This window comes from Fundulus heteroclitus, unplaced genomic scaffold (genome assembly GCF_011125445.2).
Source record: "Fundulus heteroclitus isolate FHET01 unplaced genomic scaffold, MU-UCD_Fhet_4.1 scaffold_53, whole genome shotgun sequence".
Lineage (NCBI taxonomy): Eukaryota > Metazoa > Chordata > Actinopteri > Cyprinodontiformes > Fundulidae > Fundulus > Fundulus heteroclitus.
In genome coordinates, this window is record NW_023396956.1 from 1,090,047 (window position 1) to 1,104,362 (window position 14,316).

The window sequence follows — 14,316 nt, forward strand, 5'->3', positions numbered from 1 at the left end:
TCTAATAAATGAAGAGAAATGTGTCAGGAGTTCCTTTATAAGGACAAGTCCACAAAATACAATAGTGGCAACAAGACGTCTCCTGGCACTAAAAGAAAAAAACTTGACTTGTTCCTGAAAACAAGCCTAATTTAATAAAAGTGGCACATTTCCCATCCAGGTTGTAACGAAGGGGAAAGATTCGTGTCTTTTTGCCAAAAGATTCGGATCCTGAGAATCAAACGGAATTCTCGCGGCTATTCGAACGAAAACTGTTGGAACTTCAGTCCAAACACGGCAGTGCGCATGCGCGCCGGGGCAGTGACGTGTCTGAATTGTCAAACGGGATGTAAAAATGGGCGAAAAGCGTCCGGATAAACGTACCAACCAGGTTAGCAGCCGTCGGGAGGGTTCGGCCCCCGGGATCAGCACCTAGCGCCGCCGCCGGGCGGGTCCGAGCGGGCGGAGCCCAGAGGAACCGGTTTGACTCACTTTCGGACCGGACACTCCGGGATCCGTCGAGCTAACTTAGCGACAGTTGGGCTAACGGGAGTCGGAGCGTAGCATGGTGCCGCCGGCGGATGACAACTGACGGAACCTAAGCCGACCGGGTCAGTTCTGCTTCCTATCCGGGCCCGAACTCACAGAACCGGAGCAGCCGAGCGGGCGGCGGGATGTCCCGGAGGCGGCTGGACAGCCGCGGCGGGCTCTCCGCCGGGCTGCTGGCCGAGAGCCAGACCCCGATCAGCCCCGAGCCGCTGGAGAGCGCCTACGAGGTGACCGGAGAGCTGGGCAGGTGAGTGGCTCCGGTACCGGGGGGTTCTGGTCGGGCTGGGCTCGGTGCTGATGGGTCTACAGATCCTAACCAGCACCTCTGATTGGATCTGAAAGTGAGTCAGAACCGGAACGGAGGAGCTGTTGGGGGAACTCCAGAACCGTGTTTAAGGTTCTGATGGACTCCAGAACCGCGTTCTAAGGTTCTGATGGACTCCAGAACCACAACCGTCCAAGTGGACCCAATTAGCTTCAGCTCGGTACCGTTTTCCCGGCACGTTTATGAGAATAAAATAATATTTAGATGTTATTTAGGGCTTAAAACTGCAGCATTTAGACTTTAGTTTGTGATCAATAAACATTATCTACGGAACCGGGTCCAGATGGGTCAGAACTCAGCCAATCAGAACTTTTTGTACTCAGATCAAACGTTTATAAACTGTTTTCTGCTGTGTTTATATCTGGTACCTTGGTTCTGGTCTAGGGAGAACCAGCAGAACCAGAACTGGACCCGGTCAGCAGGGTTTGGTGTCAGATGGGTTCCGTCCGGGTTGAACGGGTCCAACTGGACCCGACCTAATTCAGGAACCAGAACCAAAATCCTCTCCTCACTGTTGTAGATTTTGGACCAGGTGGATCAGGAGGCTCCAGAACCGGGCCGCCTCTACTCTGGTTCTGGAGCCGGTGATTAACAGCAGCAGGCTTTGGCCCGGCCCGGTTCCTCTGGTACTTTGGACTCTGGACTGGACCCGGAAACTGCCGATGGCGTCCAGAACCTTCTGAGGTGTGCCGGGCGTGATGCGTCACGCAGGTCCGTATGAGGAAGGAAGCGGGCCTCAGAAAGCAGAACCGTTCTGATCCGGTTGCGGCTCTAGAAAAGGGGAAGCTGTGGACCTTTTCTCAGCGCAGGTTCTGATCTCATACGGGTCGACCCGGTCTGGCCTCCTGTCAGAACATTCAGGACATCTTTAGAACTTTGCTGAACCAGAACTTCCTGAGTTCTGGGTGGATTCTGATGGACCGGTGACCCGGTCTGACCAGAACCTGATTCTGGTGGCAGCTTTTGTTTGGGTCGGACCAGCTGCCACCAGAACCAGGCATTTTTAGTCAGACGCAGCGTTGCACACGCTGGTACCGTGAAGGCTGTAGGAACCATGGACCCGGACTGGGAAGGTTCTGATGGAAGGTTCTGATCAGTCTCAGGTTCCTTGACCCGGTCCGGATCAGTAGCTGATGGTGTTCTGTTTGGACCTCGCTGCGTTTTCACTCCGGTTCTGTTAAAACTTTTGCACAGAACCAGAAACAACCAGGTGGTTCTGAAGTGGGTCATGGCCCGGTGTCCAGAACCACGGCTGTTCGGAACCATGACCTCTCCCGTTCTGTTGGACCAGCTGAAGCGGTTCCGTCTAAGGACCCGGCAACCCGGTCCACTGATGTGTGTCCGGCCTGGTTCTGACCCGGTCCAGTGTTGTGTTTCTGACCCGGTTCTGACCCAGTGATTTGTGTCCGGCCTGGTTCTGACCCGGTCCAGTGCCATGTCTGACCCGGTTCGGTTCTGACCCGGTCCAGTGACATGTCTCTGACCCAGTTCTGACCCGGCCCGGTTCTAACCCGATCCAGTGACGTGTCTCTGACTGGTTCTGACCCAGTCCAGTGAGGTGTGTCCAGCCTGGTTCTGACCCGGTCCAGTGTTGTGTTCTGACCCGGTTCTGACCCGTTCCAGTGACGTGTCTGACCCGGTCCAGTGACGTGTGTCTCTGACCCGGTTCTGACATTACCCGGTTCTGACCCGTTCCAGTGACGTGTCTGACCCGGTTCTCACCTGGCCTGGTTCTGACCCGGTCCAGAGACGTGTCTCTGACAAGGTTCTGACCCGGCCCGGTTCTGACCGGGTCCAGTGACGTGTTTGACCCGGTTCTGACCCGGTCCAGTGACGTGTCTCTAACTGGTTCTGACCCGGTTCTGTCGTCAGGGGGAAGTTTGCGGTGGTGAAGCGCTGCGTGGAGAAGAACACGGGGAAGATCTTCGCCGCCAAGTTCCTGAGGAAGAGGAGGAGAGGCCGGGACTGCCGGGCCGAGGTGGTACACGAGATGGCGGTTCTGGAGACGGCCCGGTTCAGCCCGCGGGTCGTCAAGCTGTACGCCGCTCACGAGACGGACCACGACCTGGTTCTGGTGCTGGAATAGTGAGTTCTGGTCCTCTGATCCGGCAGCGCGGTTCTGTGAAGGCCCGGCCCGTCTGTCCGGTTCCTGTAGAACCCAAACCCGGCGCAGCTGTCAGAACCGAGGTTTGGACCGGAGGGGTTTGGAGTTCTCCAGGTCCGGTTTCAGTTCAGGCCGGCCTTCACGGCGTCAGAACCGTGACCCGTTCTGATGCCGTCAGAACGGGTCACGGTTCTGATTTTGGTTCTGATGGTACCCGGTTCTGACCCGTTAACCTCCTTCCTCGGTTCTGCAGCGCCGCAGGAGGAGAGATCTTTGACCTGTGTGTGTCTGAGGAGCTGCTGCCGGAGAACCAGATCACCCGCCTGATCCGCCAGACCCTGGAGGGAGTCCACCACCTGCACCAGAACCAGCTGGTCCATTTGGACCTCAAGGTGGGTCACACACCAGAACCACCAGAACCAGCTGGTCCATTTGGACCTCAAGGTGGGTCACACACCAGAACCACCAGAACCAGCGCGGTGCTGCCAGAGTTGATTGATTTCCTCGTTAGTGTGATGCCGACCCGGTTTGTCTCTAGTCCAGAACCACTTTGGACCAATGTTCTGTTGGACCTCCCAACCGGGTCCAAGTAGCGGCACCAATGCATTAAATGTAAAATAAACTTTATTCCTGCAGATAAAACCCGTAGAGATTCCAGATTCTGCCCACCTGCCAGAACCAGAACCAGAACCAGAACCAGATCATAAACCCGTTTATCATAAATTCAGACTGAATGAGATGTAAATAAATGTTCCCCTGGCTCTCTGGGTTCTGTTTGGGTTCTGTTGGACCCACAGCGTGGTTCTCCCGCCCCGGTACCGGACCCTTAGCCCAGTGATGTTCTGGTCCAGGCCCGGTCATGCTGCGGGTTTCGGTCCAGTCTGGAGCTGCTGATGGAGCAGGAACGGGTTCCACCGCAGCTCCAGCGCCTCCCAGCCTGTCCGGGCCGGTCCAGAACCTCCTGACCAGGCTTGGACCTGAGGTCCGGTTCAGGAGGTCCAACAGAACAATGATCCAGAACTTGTATAAATGTGGTTCTGTTCACAGAAGCGTAACATGGGAAAAGCTCCGGTTTAGTGCCTCAGCAGAACCGGTTCTGATGGCAGACCGCCCCCCCCCAGCAGGTTCTGGGTGCAGTTCTTGGTTCTGAATGGAGGTTCTGAAGCGGGTTTGTTAATGTTTCCTAGAACCGGGCCCAGGAGGCTGGTACCTGCTGCCCTGGTTAACGACCCGGTTCAGACCCGGTTCAGACGCGCCTTATTTAATTATTGACAGTCTTTGTAGTTTTGACCTTTGGACCAGAACCGGACCGGTTCCACAGTGAACCCTGACCAGAACCGGACCGGTTCCGGGCCCTGGGCGGCGCTGCTAATGATTGTCTCGCTGCTCCAGCCTCAGAACATTCTGCTGACCAGCCTGGCGCCGCCCGGAGACATCAAGATCGTTGACTTTGGTCTGGCGCGCCGCCTGGGAGGCGCCGGCGAGCTGCGGGAGATCCTGGGCACGCCCGAGTACGTAGGTAAGAAACGGACCCGACCAGAACCAGCAGAACCATCTGGGTCTGGTTCTCTCTGAACTCCCAGCAAACGTTACAGGAACCGTTCTACAGAACTTTGAACAGCCGGTCCAAACGGACCTTATGGTACCGAAGCAGAGCTGGTACTGTTTACTGATCTGAAAAGTGCGGCGTGCAGCTGTTCTCCCCCCTCTGAGCCAGAACTCTGGGTTCTGTCTCCGCCCCAGAACCTCCAGTCAGACTGGATGGAGAACATCAGTCTTCAAGCCAGGCATGGACTTTGACTAGGCCGTTCTAACCCATCTGCCCTGATCTGGACCATCCCATAATATCTCAAGCTGGTTCTCCTGTTGGTTCTGTAGAACCTGACCTGCTGTAAACTGGACCAGAACCTTCTAGTTCCTTGTTCTCCCTGATGTTCTCTGGAGAACCTTCTGATCCAAATCACCTCTGGATTTACCCTGGGCGGACCTCAGGGGCACGCCACACTTTTCAGATTTTCTCTGCTTTGTGTTGAATTGACAGAAAAAGTTTGTAATGTGATTTAATGCTGGTACCGGTACCATTACTCAGAACCGGTACGGTACCGGTTCTCAGTAACGGTACCTGTACCGGCAGAAAGGTCCCTGCAGCTTTAACTGGTGGTGATGAAATGACAGGAAGTGACATCATCACATCTTTGCTCTTCCTCCCTCCAGCTCCAGAGATCCTGAATTACGAGCCCATCACCACGGCGACGGACCTGTGGTGAGTTCCTGGTTCTGATAACCTGTGGTACCGTGCTGGCCCGGCTCCCTGGTTCTGGTAGGAGGAGAGCTGCAGTTTGGACTTTGGTTCTAAAGTCAGGGTTCCCCCCGACCCGGGAAAAGGTTCTGTCTGAAACCTGGACCCACTCCACTGAATGGTTTCTGGATCTGGTTCCTGCAGGAACGACCCGGTTAAGGTCCAGAACCTACAGGTTTATGGGTTTGGGCCTGAGGTTCTGCTGCTTCGGCTAAAGTAACCGTGCTGTCAGGCCGGTACCATCCAGGGTTCTATTGATGCTGTGGGTCAGATGCTAACCGGGTCGGGACACTGAGGGAACCTGCAGGTTTTTCTCCTTTAATAACTGAAACCAGCATTTTAAAACCTGATGATCCAGAACCGGGTCTGAATGCTCAGAAGCCACTGAGCTATATAATACACTGGAGTGCTGATTGGCTGAAAAACTGAAGTCACTGGTCGCCATCTTGCTCCTCCCTACTCTCCCAGAATCCCACAGGATTTGGTTGCAACGACAAGCAGTTTTCTGGCTGAGTGAAAACGTTTCACAGGTAATTCTACAGTCAGTGGATGTACTAACACTATCAACTACTAGGAAATTAGCTGCTGAAATATTTTACATGTTATTCATATTACTTTATATATATATATATATATATATATGTTTTTGTATATTGTTATTTATATATTTATAAATGTTAAACATATATATATTTAAATGAATAAAATGCAAAATATATCAGCACATGACTTTCTCAGTACTTGATAGTTTTAGAACATAACATAAAAGTATATGGCATTTGTCATTTTAAAAGTCTTAAGCCCCCCCTGAACATGAGAAAATCCTTGTTATTCGATGCTGTAGCGCACATATTCCCTAGTTACTGGGGGGAAATAGGGAGTACCAATATGGTGGCTGGTGGCTTCAAAGCGACTCGTTCTAACAGACGGTGATTAGCACTCCAGTGGATAATAGAGATCAGTGTCAGAAGCGCTGAAGTTCTGGAGCGTTGGGCAAAAAGCCCAAAGTCGGGTTAAACCGGGTCAGCCTTGGTGGAACATAAACCAGCAGGGTTTACCTTTGAGCCGGGCCCGGGGTTCTGGTTCTGACCCGCTGTGGTTCTGACCCGCTGTGGTTCTCTCCCCAGGAGCGTGGGCGTCATCGCCTACATGCTGGTGACGGGCGAGTCGCCGTTCGCCGGAGACGACAAGCAGGAGACGTACCTGAACGTGTCTCAGGTCAGCGTGGACTACAGCAGAGACGCCTTCACCAGAGTGTCTGAGCTCGCCGTGGACTTCATCAGGAAGCTGCTGGTCAAGGCGCCAGAGTGAGTCCACCACCAGAACCAGAACCAGAACCTGATCATTCACTCAGCTAACCACAACCAGAACCTGAACCTGATCCAGAACCAGAACCTGATCATTCACTCAGCTAACCACAACCAGAACCTCTGCAGACCAGAGGGTTCTGGAGTCTGATGTGGGTCCAGCAGCTGTACTTATCTTAGGTTCTGATAACATCTGTGACCCGGTCGGGTTCTGGTCTGGGTGGGAATGTTGCAGCAGCTCCAGAACCAAACGTTTGGACCTCGTGGTTCTTCTCTAACGGGTCGGTTCTTGTATTTCTGCCTGCAGGGACCGGCCCAGCGCCGCAGAGTGCCTCAGCCACCCCTGGCTGTGGCAGCAGCCGCCGTGCCTCCTGGTTCCGGAACCGGTTCCCCCCCGCGCCGCCCGGGAGAGGAGCTGCGGCGCCAAGTGGGCCGGGCCGCTGGAGGACAAGGAGAACTTTCTGGACTCTCTGCACGGCAAGCGGTTCCGTCTGGACGAGGAGACGCCTGAGGACGTCTGAGGAGGCGGAACCGTTCTGCTGCCTCCGCTTTTAAATAGTTTTAATCTTTCAGAACTTTCTAATCCGCTTCTCTGATCGGTCCTCGGACCGGACCGGGCTCTGGTACCGGACTCTGGTACCGGACTCTGGGACCAAAGCATCTCTTCTGCTTAAACTCTGGTGAAGGCGGCTGACGGATCTATTCAGGAAAATCTATGCAGTTTGAATCTATGCCTTAACGTGTCCAGAACCCGTCCAGGTCCACCGGGCCTCCAGCAGAACCGGCACCCAGCGCCGACCCAGCATTCCTAGGAGGCGGGCGGTGCCGGCGGGCCCACGGGCCGTAGCTCAGGGTTTTAACCAGCAGCGGGTCACTCGGCGCCGCTCATCGGGTTCTTCACGGGCCAGACTGGTTCTGGTGTCCTAGTGGAGCAACGAGCCGGTTCTGGTGGTCGGGGGTGGACCGGGAGCCGGATCAGCGCCAGAACCACAAGGAGGGAGGAGGTGAGGAAAGGAAACGAGGAGGGAGGAGATAAGGAGGGAGACAAGGAGAGAGGAGGTGAGGAGAGGAGATGAGGAGAAAGGAGGGAGGAGAGGAAGGAAATGAGGAGGGAGGAGGTGAAGGAGGAGGCGGTGAGGGAGGAGGTGAGGGTTGAAGGGTGCTGAGGAGTCGAGGAAAGAGGAGATAAGGAGGGAGACAAGGAGAGAGGAAGCGAGGAGGGAGGAGGTGAAGGAGGAGGTGAACTCTGGGCATCTTGGCGTTCACAGATGAGCAGGAAGGAGAGGAGGTCCGATCCTCCGGTACCAAACCCACCAGGCGGTTCTGAGGCAGCCTCTGCAGGACCCTTGGTTGCTGAACCAGAACCAGAACCAGAACCGGCCCGTTCTAACAGAATAGCTGCTTTCACTTGAACTGGACGTCCCCCCCCACCCCCCAGCGCTCCTATTGGACCGAATCCGGGTCAAACCGGCCAGAAGCACAAGAAGAGGAAGGCTGGATGTTTGTTTATGTTTTTATTTGTTTTTAAATGTCTGAGCGTCTTAATTAAAGCAATAATCTGTAATCTGATCATCTGCTAATCTGTAGAACTGGAGATAATCTGATTAAAGGTGTAGAAACAGCATCTCGCCTCTCTGCCGCCCCCTGCTGGCCGCCAGCAGCAGGGCACCACGGCCAGGAATGCGTCAGAAGTTACATGCAGCAAAGCAGAACCAGGCAGAACCGCCTCCGACCCAAACGGTGGAACACAGAGTTCTGCACGTCTGGGTCCAGAACCTCCGCTGCAGAGTCTCTGGAATGTTTCTGAGGATCACAGTTCTCTGCAGGTTCTACCGGATCGAGGCGTGTTCTGGAGCCGGGCCTCATCAGAACCGGCTGAAATCAGAACACTAAGACCTCCATGTTTGTTTCTAGCAGAGGAGCAAAGCCTGAAGGAATGAGGAGATGTGAGACGAGCTGCTACGGCACAGACAGCTAATGACAATTAATTAGCTTTGTTAATAACCAGCTTATTAAAATAATAATTATTTAGGTTTAACGTCAACATTACCAGGTTATAATAATTAATTATCATTATTATTTGGTTTCTTAACGTAAACATTACCAGATAATTAATTATAATAATTATTATTATTTAGGTTTGTTAACGTAAACATTACCAGATAATTAATTATTATTTGGTTTGTTAATGGAAACGTCACCAGCTTATAATAATTATTTAGGTTTGTTAATGGCAACGTTAACAGCTTATAATAATTAATTATTATTTAGGTTTCTTAACGTAAACATTACCAGATTATAATATTAATTAATTATTATTTAGGTTTGTTAACATAAACATTACTAGCTTATAATATTTAAATAGTGAAACATGAATTATCGTTTCAGGTGGTCGTCAGGAGCTTCCAGCAGCAGAGAATAAACATTAAATAATTAAAGGTGCTCGTCTCGTGGCCAGTGAGACCTAAAGCAGTGCGGCGGGTCGCCGGTACCGCCGGGCCGCCTCAGAACTCCAGAATGACCCGGAAGTGGTTGTGTATGCAGGGCGGCTCCTCCTGGAAGTGCAGCTTCTTGCTGGGACAGGCGCCCAGCTCCTCCAGGGTCCGGGTGAAGACGCCGTACTCGCGGCCCACCCAGGCCCGCGCCGGGTCCCTCACCTCGTACGGCGTGACGTGGGCGTGGACCGACACGCCGCTGGCCGCCAGCTCCCTCAGCGCCTCCTTGTCCGTCACCCAGGTCTCGCCGCCGCCCGGGTGACCCCCGTCCAGCCAGAACATGTCGGAGATGCGCTCCACGAAGGCGGCCATGCGCGGGTCGGCGCGGGCGCCGCGCAGCTCGTACACCAGCTGGTTGAGAACCACGCAGCCTTTGCTGAAGCCCACCAGGGTGAGGGAGAAGCCGGCGGGGGCGCCACCTGCAGGCGGGAGCCGGTCCTGCAGCTTGGCCCGCTCCATGGCGTTGCTCAGCAGGGTTCTGTTGAGAAGCAGAGGTTGGACTTCAGGTTCTGAGCAAACAGCTGCAGTCTGGACTAAATCAGAACCAATTACAGAACCAATTAGAGAACCAATTAGAGAACCAATTAGAGAACCAATTAGTGAACCAATTAGTTAGAATCCAGTTAGAATCCAGAAGGTTCTCCATCATTGCTGAGTTCTGGCTGCTGCTGGTTAAAGCAGGAAAAGCCCAGAAACTCAGAGTCTAGATCCTGATTCATTCCTGATGATGATGATGATGATGATGATGATAGGAAGATTTGATCACCATCTGTCAGTCACTGGTTACAAGGAGACAGCAGGGTGTTCTGGTACTGAGATGGATGGATGAATGAATGTATGATGGATGGATGAATTAACGTGTGGATGGATGATGGGTGGATGAATTAACGTGTGGATGGATGAATGAATGAATGAATGATGGATGAATTAACGTGTGGATGAATGAATGAATGATGGATGAATTAACATGTGGATGGATGAATGAATGATGGATGAATTAACGTGTGGATGGATGAATGAATGAATGAATGATGGATGAATTAACGTGTGGATGGATGAATGAATGATGGATGAATTAACGTGTGGATGAATGACTGAATGAATGATGGATGAATTAACGTGTGGATGAATGAATGAATGGTGGATAAATGATGGATGGATTAATATGTGAATGAATGAATGATGGATGAATTACATGTGGATGGATGATGGATGGATGAATTAACGTGTGGATGGATGAATGATGGATGGATGAATGAATGAATGAATGATGGATGAATTAACGTGTGGATGGATGAATGATGGATGGATTAACGTGTGGATGGATGAATGATGGATGGATGAATTAACGTGTGGATGGATGAATGATGGATGGATGAATGAATGAATGAATGATGGATGAATTAATGTGTGGATGGATGATGGATGGATGAATTAACGTGTGGATGGATGAATGATGGATGGATGAATTAACGTGTGGATGGATGAATGATGGATGGATGAATGAATGAATGAATGATGGATGAATTAACGTGTGGATGGATGATGGATGGATGAATGAATGAATGAATGATGGATGAATTAACGTGTGGATGGATGAATGATGGATGGATTAACGTGTGGATGGATGAATGATGGATGGATGAATTAACGTGTGGATGGATGAATGATGGATGGATGAATTAACGTGTGGATGGATGAATGATGGATGGATGAATGAATGAATGAATGATGGATGAATTAATGTGTGGATGGATGATGGATGGATGAATTAACGTGTGGATGGATGAATGATGGATGGATGAATTAACGTGTGGATGGATGAATGATGGATGGATGAATGAATGAATGAATGATGGATGAATTAATGTGTGGATGGATGATGGATGGATGAATTAACGTGTGGATGGATGAATGATGGATGGATGAATTAACGTGTGGATGGATGAATGATGGATGGATGAATGAATGAATGAATGATGGATGAATTAACGTGTGGATGGATGATGGATGGATGAATGAATGAATGAATGATGGATGAATTAATGTGTGGATGGATGATGGATGGATGAATTAACGTGTGGATGGATGGATGATGGATGGATGAATGAATGAATGATGGATGAATTAACGTGTGGATGAATGCATGAATGAATGAATGTGTGGATGAATGGATGAATGAATGAATGTATGATGGATGAATGATGATCAGGTGACCTGCAGGTCAGGTCGTGGCGTCTGCAGGTAGAACAAAGTTCTCGGTGATCTTCTCACTGTGGAGAACCTTCCAGACTGAGAACCGAGCTGCTAGCAGACGTTCTGCAGAACCTAACCTGAGTTGGGCGAAGGCTCCCTGGCCGGCGGCGTAGGGCGCGTGCTCCGGCGCCCCGAACATGTTGCTGTCCACGAAGTTCTGGTAGCAGCTGAACTTGTGCAGATACATGCGTGAGGCCTTCACCACCCAGATGTTCCTGCTGGGGAAGCGCTGAGCCAGGATCAGGGCCACCTGCTCCAGGCTCCAGGACAGCCAGGGCGCCGCCTCAGGCTGCAGGACCATCTGCTCCTTGAAGTTCTGCCAACCACAAAAGGCAGGAGGTTGAAGGTGCAACTCCAATAAACCCGGCTGCTCCTCCATCCCTCGCCTTAAAGCAACGGCGCTCTGCTCAGATGTTCAGCAGCAGGCTGACTAACCAGCGTTCATCTCATGCTAACTCGTACGCTCAGCGTGGAAATGAGACGCGTGGACGACGGCTGCAGCATTTATATCTCTGCAGCTTCTCCACCAAAGCAGCGTTATTCTCCTAGACTCTAGAGGGCAGCGTTGCGCTCCTACGCCAAGATGCTACACCCCGCTACACGCAGATGTAGACAACACCGTTAATCCAACCGTTAAACCTCTTACCGATATCCGTCTCGGAATTATAGACAATTCTTTTATTTATTTATTTTTTAGGGTTAAAAAATTTATAAAAATATAAAGAAAATTTTAAAGAAATTGAAAAAAAGAGAATTATAAACCGGGTCATTGTGTTCGGGTCAAACCGAACACAATGATCCGGTTTCTGGCGTTTACACGCCAACATCAGCATCAGAGGTCAATGGTCTCCTGGGAGAAAGCAGGACGCCGCGGGAACTAAACTAAAGCTTATTTCTGCTAAATTAAATGTATGTTAAATTAGTTTAAGATACATTTAATGTAAGATAAAGTTTATTAACCTAAGATAAGCTTAAATTAGCTTAGTTTAACCTGTTTTAAATTAGCTAGTTAATTAAGATAAATTAAACAACTATTCCAAAATAAAGTTGATTTAGCTCATTTAAGCCCAGTTTAAATCATTTATGCTAAGCTAGGTTTGATTTTAGCCTAATTAGAATAAAATCTTGATTCTTTCTTACATCAACGTTAAATTCCTGTTTTTGACAAAGAAATCTGTTGAAATCTGATTTACTGTAAAAAAAGTTGCGTAAATTACTGTGGATCCAGAACTTAAACAGGAGGTTTAAAACATGGACATCCTGTTGGTAATTCATTAAGGCTTGATTGAAAAATGTTGTCTATTGTCAGCAATAAGAAAAGGATTTTGGGTCGACTTTTCTTTGAAAAGGCTTTAAATAAATTAAATAAAAGCAGATTTTGGTGCCACACATTCACTGGGTAGATTTGGTCGTATTTACTATGAAACTAAAGAGAATGTAACACGTTTGGTTATTAAAAGACGACATTTTTAAGTTGTACATTTTTAGGTGTTATATTTGAACCAGTCTGTAATAATTTAGCCCCATTCAAAAATAACAAGTCTCCATCTAGATATTTTCCATTTGCAGCTTTTGTGGGGGGTAAAATCATTCTTGAATTGCAGTTAGGGGCCATGCAAAGCGGTCCAGGGGGCCAGAAGTGGCCCGCGGACCGCATGTTGGACATCCCCGGCTTATTTTACCGGGGCAGGGCCCTAAAGCGTGGAGCCTAGCGGCGCCCCTGGAGGAGGCAGGCCCCCGGGGCTTCAGCAGGAGCCCTGCCATAAAGAGCCAGCCTGACCTGGATGTCTCCATGGAAGAAGACGACGTGTCTGTTGTTGCTCCTCTCCCTGGTTCCGGAGCAGCTCTCTCCGTCTGACTCGGGCCGCAGCAGCAGCAGGTCGTTGACCCGGTTCGGACCGCAGCCGGAGACTCCGAGCAGCCGCTGCAGCCGCCTCCTGTGCGGGCTGTCGGGGAGCTCGCACTGAGTGCTTCCCGCCTCCGAGCTCATGTGTTCGGCCGCAGTGATGATGCTGCAGCCCGCTGCTCTGGAGGCTAGCATGGAGTCCGGAGCGGCAGCATGAGTTGGCAGTTTCCCGCCCCTCTGCGCAGGCAGCGCCGTCTGGTGCTAGCTAGCGACGCGCCGAGGCCTTCCGGAAACTTAGTAAAATCAGAAATACTCCGGCAGTCAGCAAACATTACCCGCCTCACATCCACACGGATTTTATTAATAGAAATATAATGTTACACATAGTAACAGTTAGTGACTGTTTATGGCCACCAAGGGGCGCTGTTTATCAGCAACACCGCCACCAGCTGCCCTACTTCCGCCCACAACAAAGATGCGACAAAACAGATGAGTCACTCCGACCTACTTCCGGTTTCGATGTCGATCAACCATAGAGCTTCTAGCGCTGTTTTTCCGAAAACCACCAAATAAACACAATAAATGTACATATAACAACAAGTATATCACACCAGTATGTATGTATATATATATATATATATATATATATATATATATATATATATATATATATATATATATATATATATATAATTAAATTTATTCATATAGCGCTAACTATATCATAAACACATCATCTCAAGTCTCTTTCCAAAGTCAGACTCCATCAGATCCTCCAGGTTGGTGAGAAAGTTTCCTCTCTAAGGAAACCCAGCAGGTTGCATCAAGTCTCTCCAAGCAGCATTCACTCCTCCTGAAAGAGCGTAGAGCCACAGTGGACAGTCGTCTGCATTGTTGATGGCTTTGCAGCAATCCCTCATACTGAGCATGCATGAAGCGACAGTGGAGAGGAAAACTCCCCTTTAACAGGGAGGAGAACCTCCAGCAGAACCAGAACCAGGCTCAGTGTGAACGCTCATCTGCCTCCACCCACTGGGGCTTAGAGAAGACAGAGCAGAGACACAGAAAGCTCAGAAGCTCACATTGACCCAGGAGTACTTTCTATGTTAGATGGTAATAGAGGATGATCTGCCTCCCCTGATGATGTCACAGCTAA

At 50.3% G+C, this 14,316-nt stretch overlaps 2 protein-coding genes across 2 annotated transcripts; one reads left to right on the top strand and one right to left on the bottom strand.

Annotated features, from left to right (window-relative positions):
* The first annotated feature begins 255 nt into the window (after positions 1–255).
* Positions 256–7,572, top strand: stk17b (serine/threonine kinase 17b (apoptosis-inducing)). The gene is made up of 7 exons (XM_036132659.1): positions 256–775; positions 2,726–2,938; positions 3,211–3,349; positions 4,350–4,476; positions 5,172–5,220; positions 6,384–6,563; positions 6,871–7,572. The coding sequence occupies exons 1-7, from the start codon at positions 654–656 to the stop codon at positions 7,082–7,084; spliced, it is 1,044 nt and encodes a 347-aa protein (XP_035988552.1). The 5' UTR covers positions 256–653; the 3' UTR covers positions 7,085–7,572.
* A 1,246-nt stretch (positions 7,573–8,818) lies between these two features.
* cunh2orf69 (chromosome unknown C2orf69 homolog) lies at positions 8,819–13,610 on the bottom strand. Its single transcript, XM_012851076.3, has 3 exons — positions 13,095–13,610; positions 11,392–11,630; positions 8,819–9,536 (listed from the first exon to the last, which is right to left on the bottom strand). Exons 1-3 carry the CDS (start codon positions 13,353–13,355, stop codon positions 9,068–9,070), a joined length of 969 nt encoding a protein of 322 aa, XP_012706530.2. The 5' UTR covers positions 13,356–13,610; the 3' UTR covers positions 8,819–9,067.
* Positions 13,611–14,316: the final 706 nt, after the last annotated feature.

Coding starts and splice junctions, on each gene's coding strand:
- cunh2orf69 (XM_012851076.3), bottom strand. CDS start 13,355: ATGCTAGCCTCCAGAGCAGCGGGCTGCAGCATCATCACTGCGGCCGAA. Junction 11,631..13,094: donor TCTTCCATGGAGACATCCAG/GTCAGGCTGGCT, acceptor TGTGGTTGGCAG/AACTTCAAGGAGCAGATGGT. Junction 9,537..11,391: donor GGAGCCTTCGCCCAACTCAG/GTTAGGTTCTGC, acceptor GCTTCTCAACAG/AACCCTGCTGAGCAACGCCA.
- stk17b (XM_036132659.1), top strand. CDS start 654: ATGTCCCGGAGGCGGCTGGACAGCCGCGGCGGGCTCTCCGCCGGGCTG. Junction 5,221..6,383: donor ACCACGGCGACGGACCTGTG/GTGAGTTCCTGG, acceptor TTCTCTCCCCAG/GAGCGTGGGCGTCATCGCCT. Junction 6,564..6,870: donor CTGCTGGTCAAGGCGCCAGA/GTGAGTCCACCA, acceptor TTCTGCCTGCAG/GGACCGGCCCAGCGCCGCAG.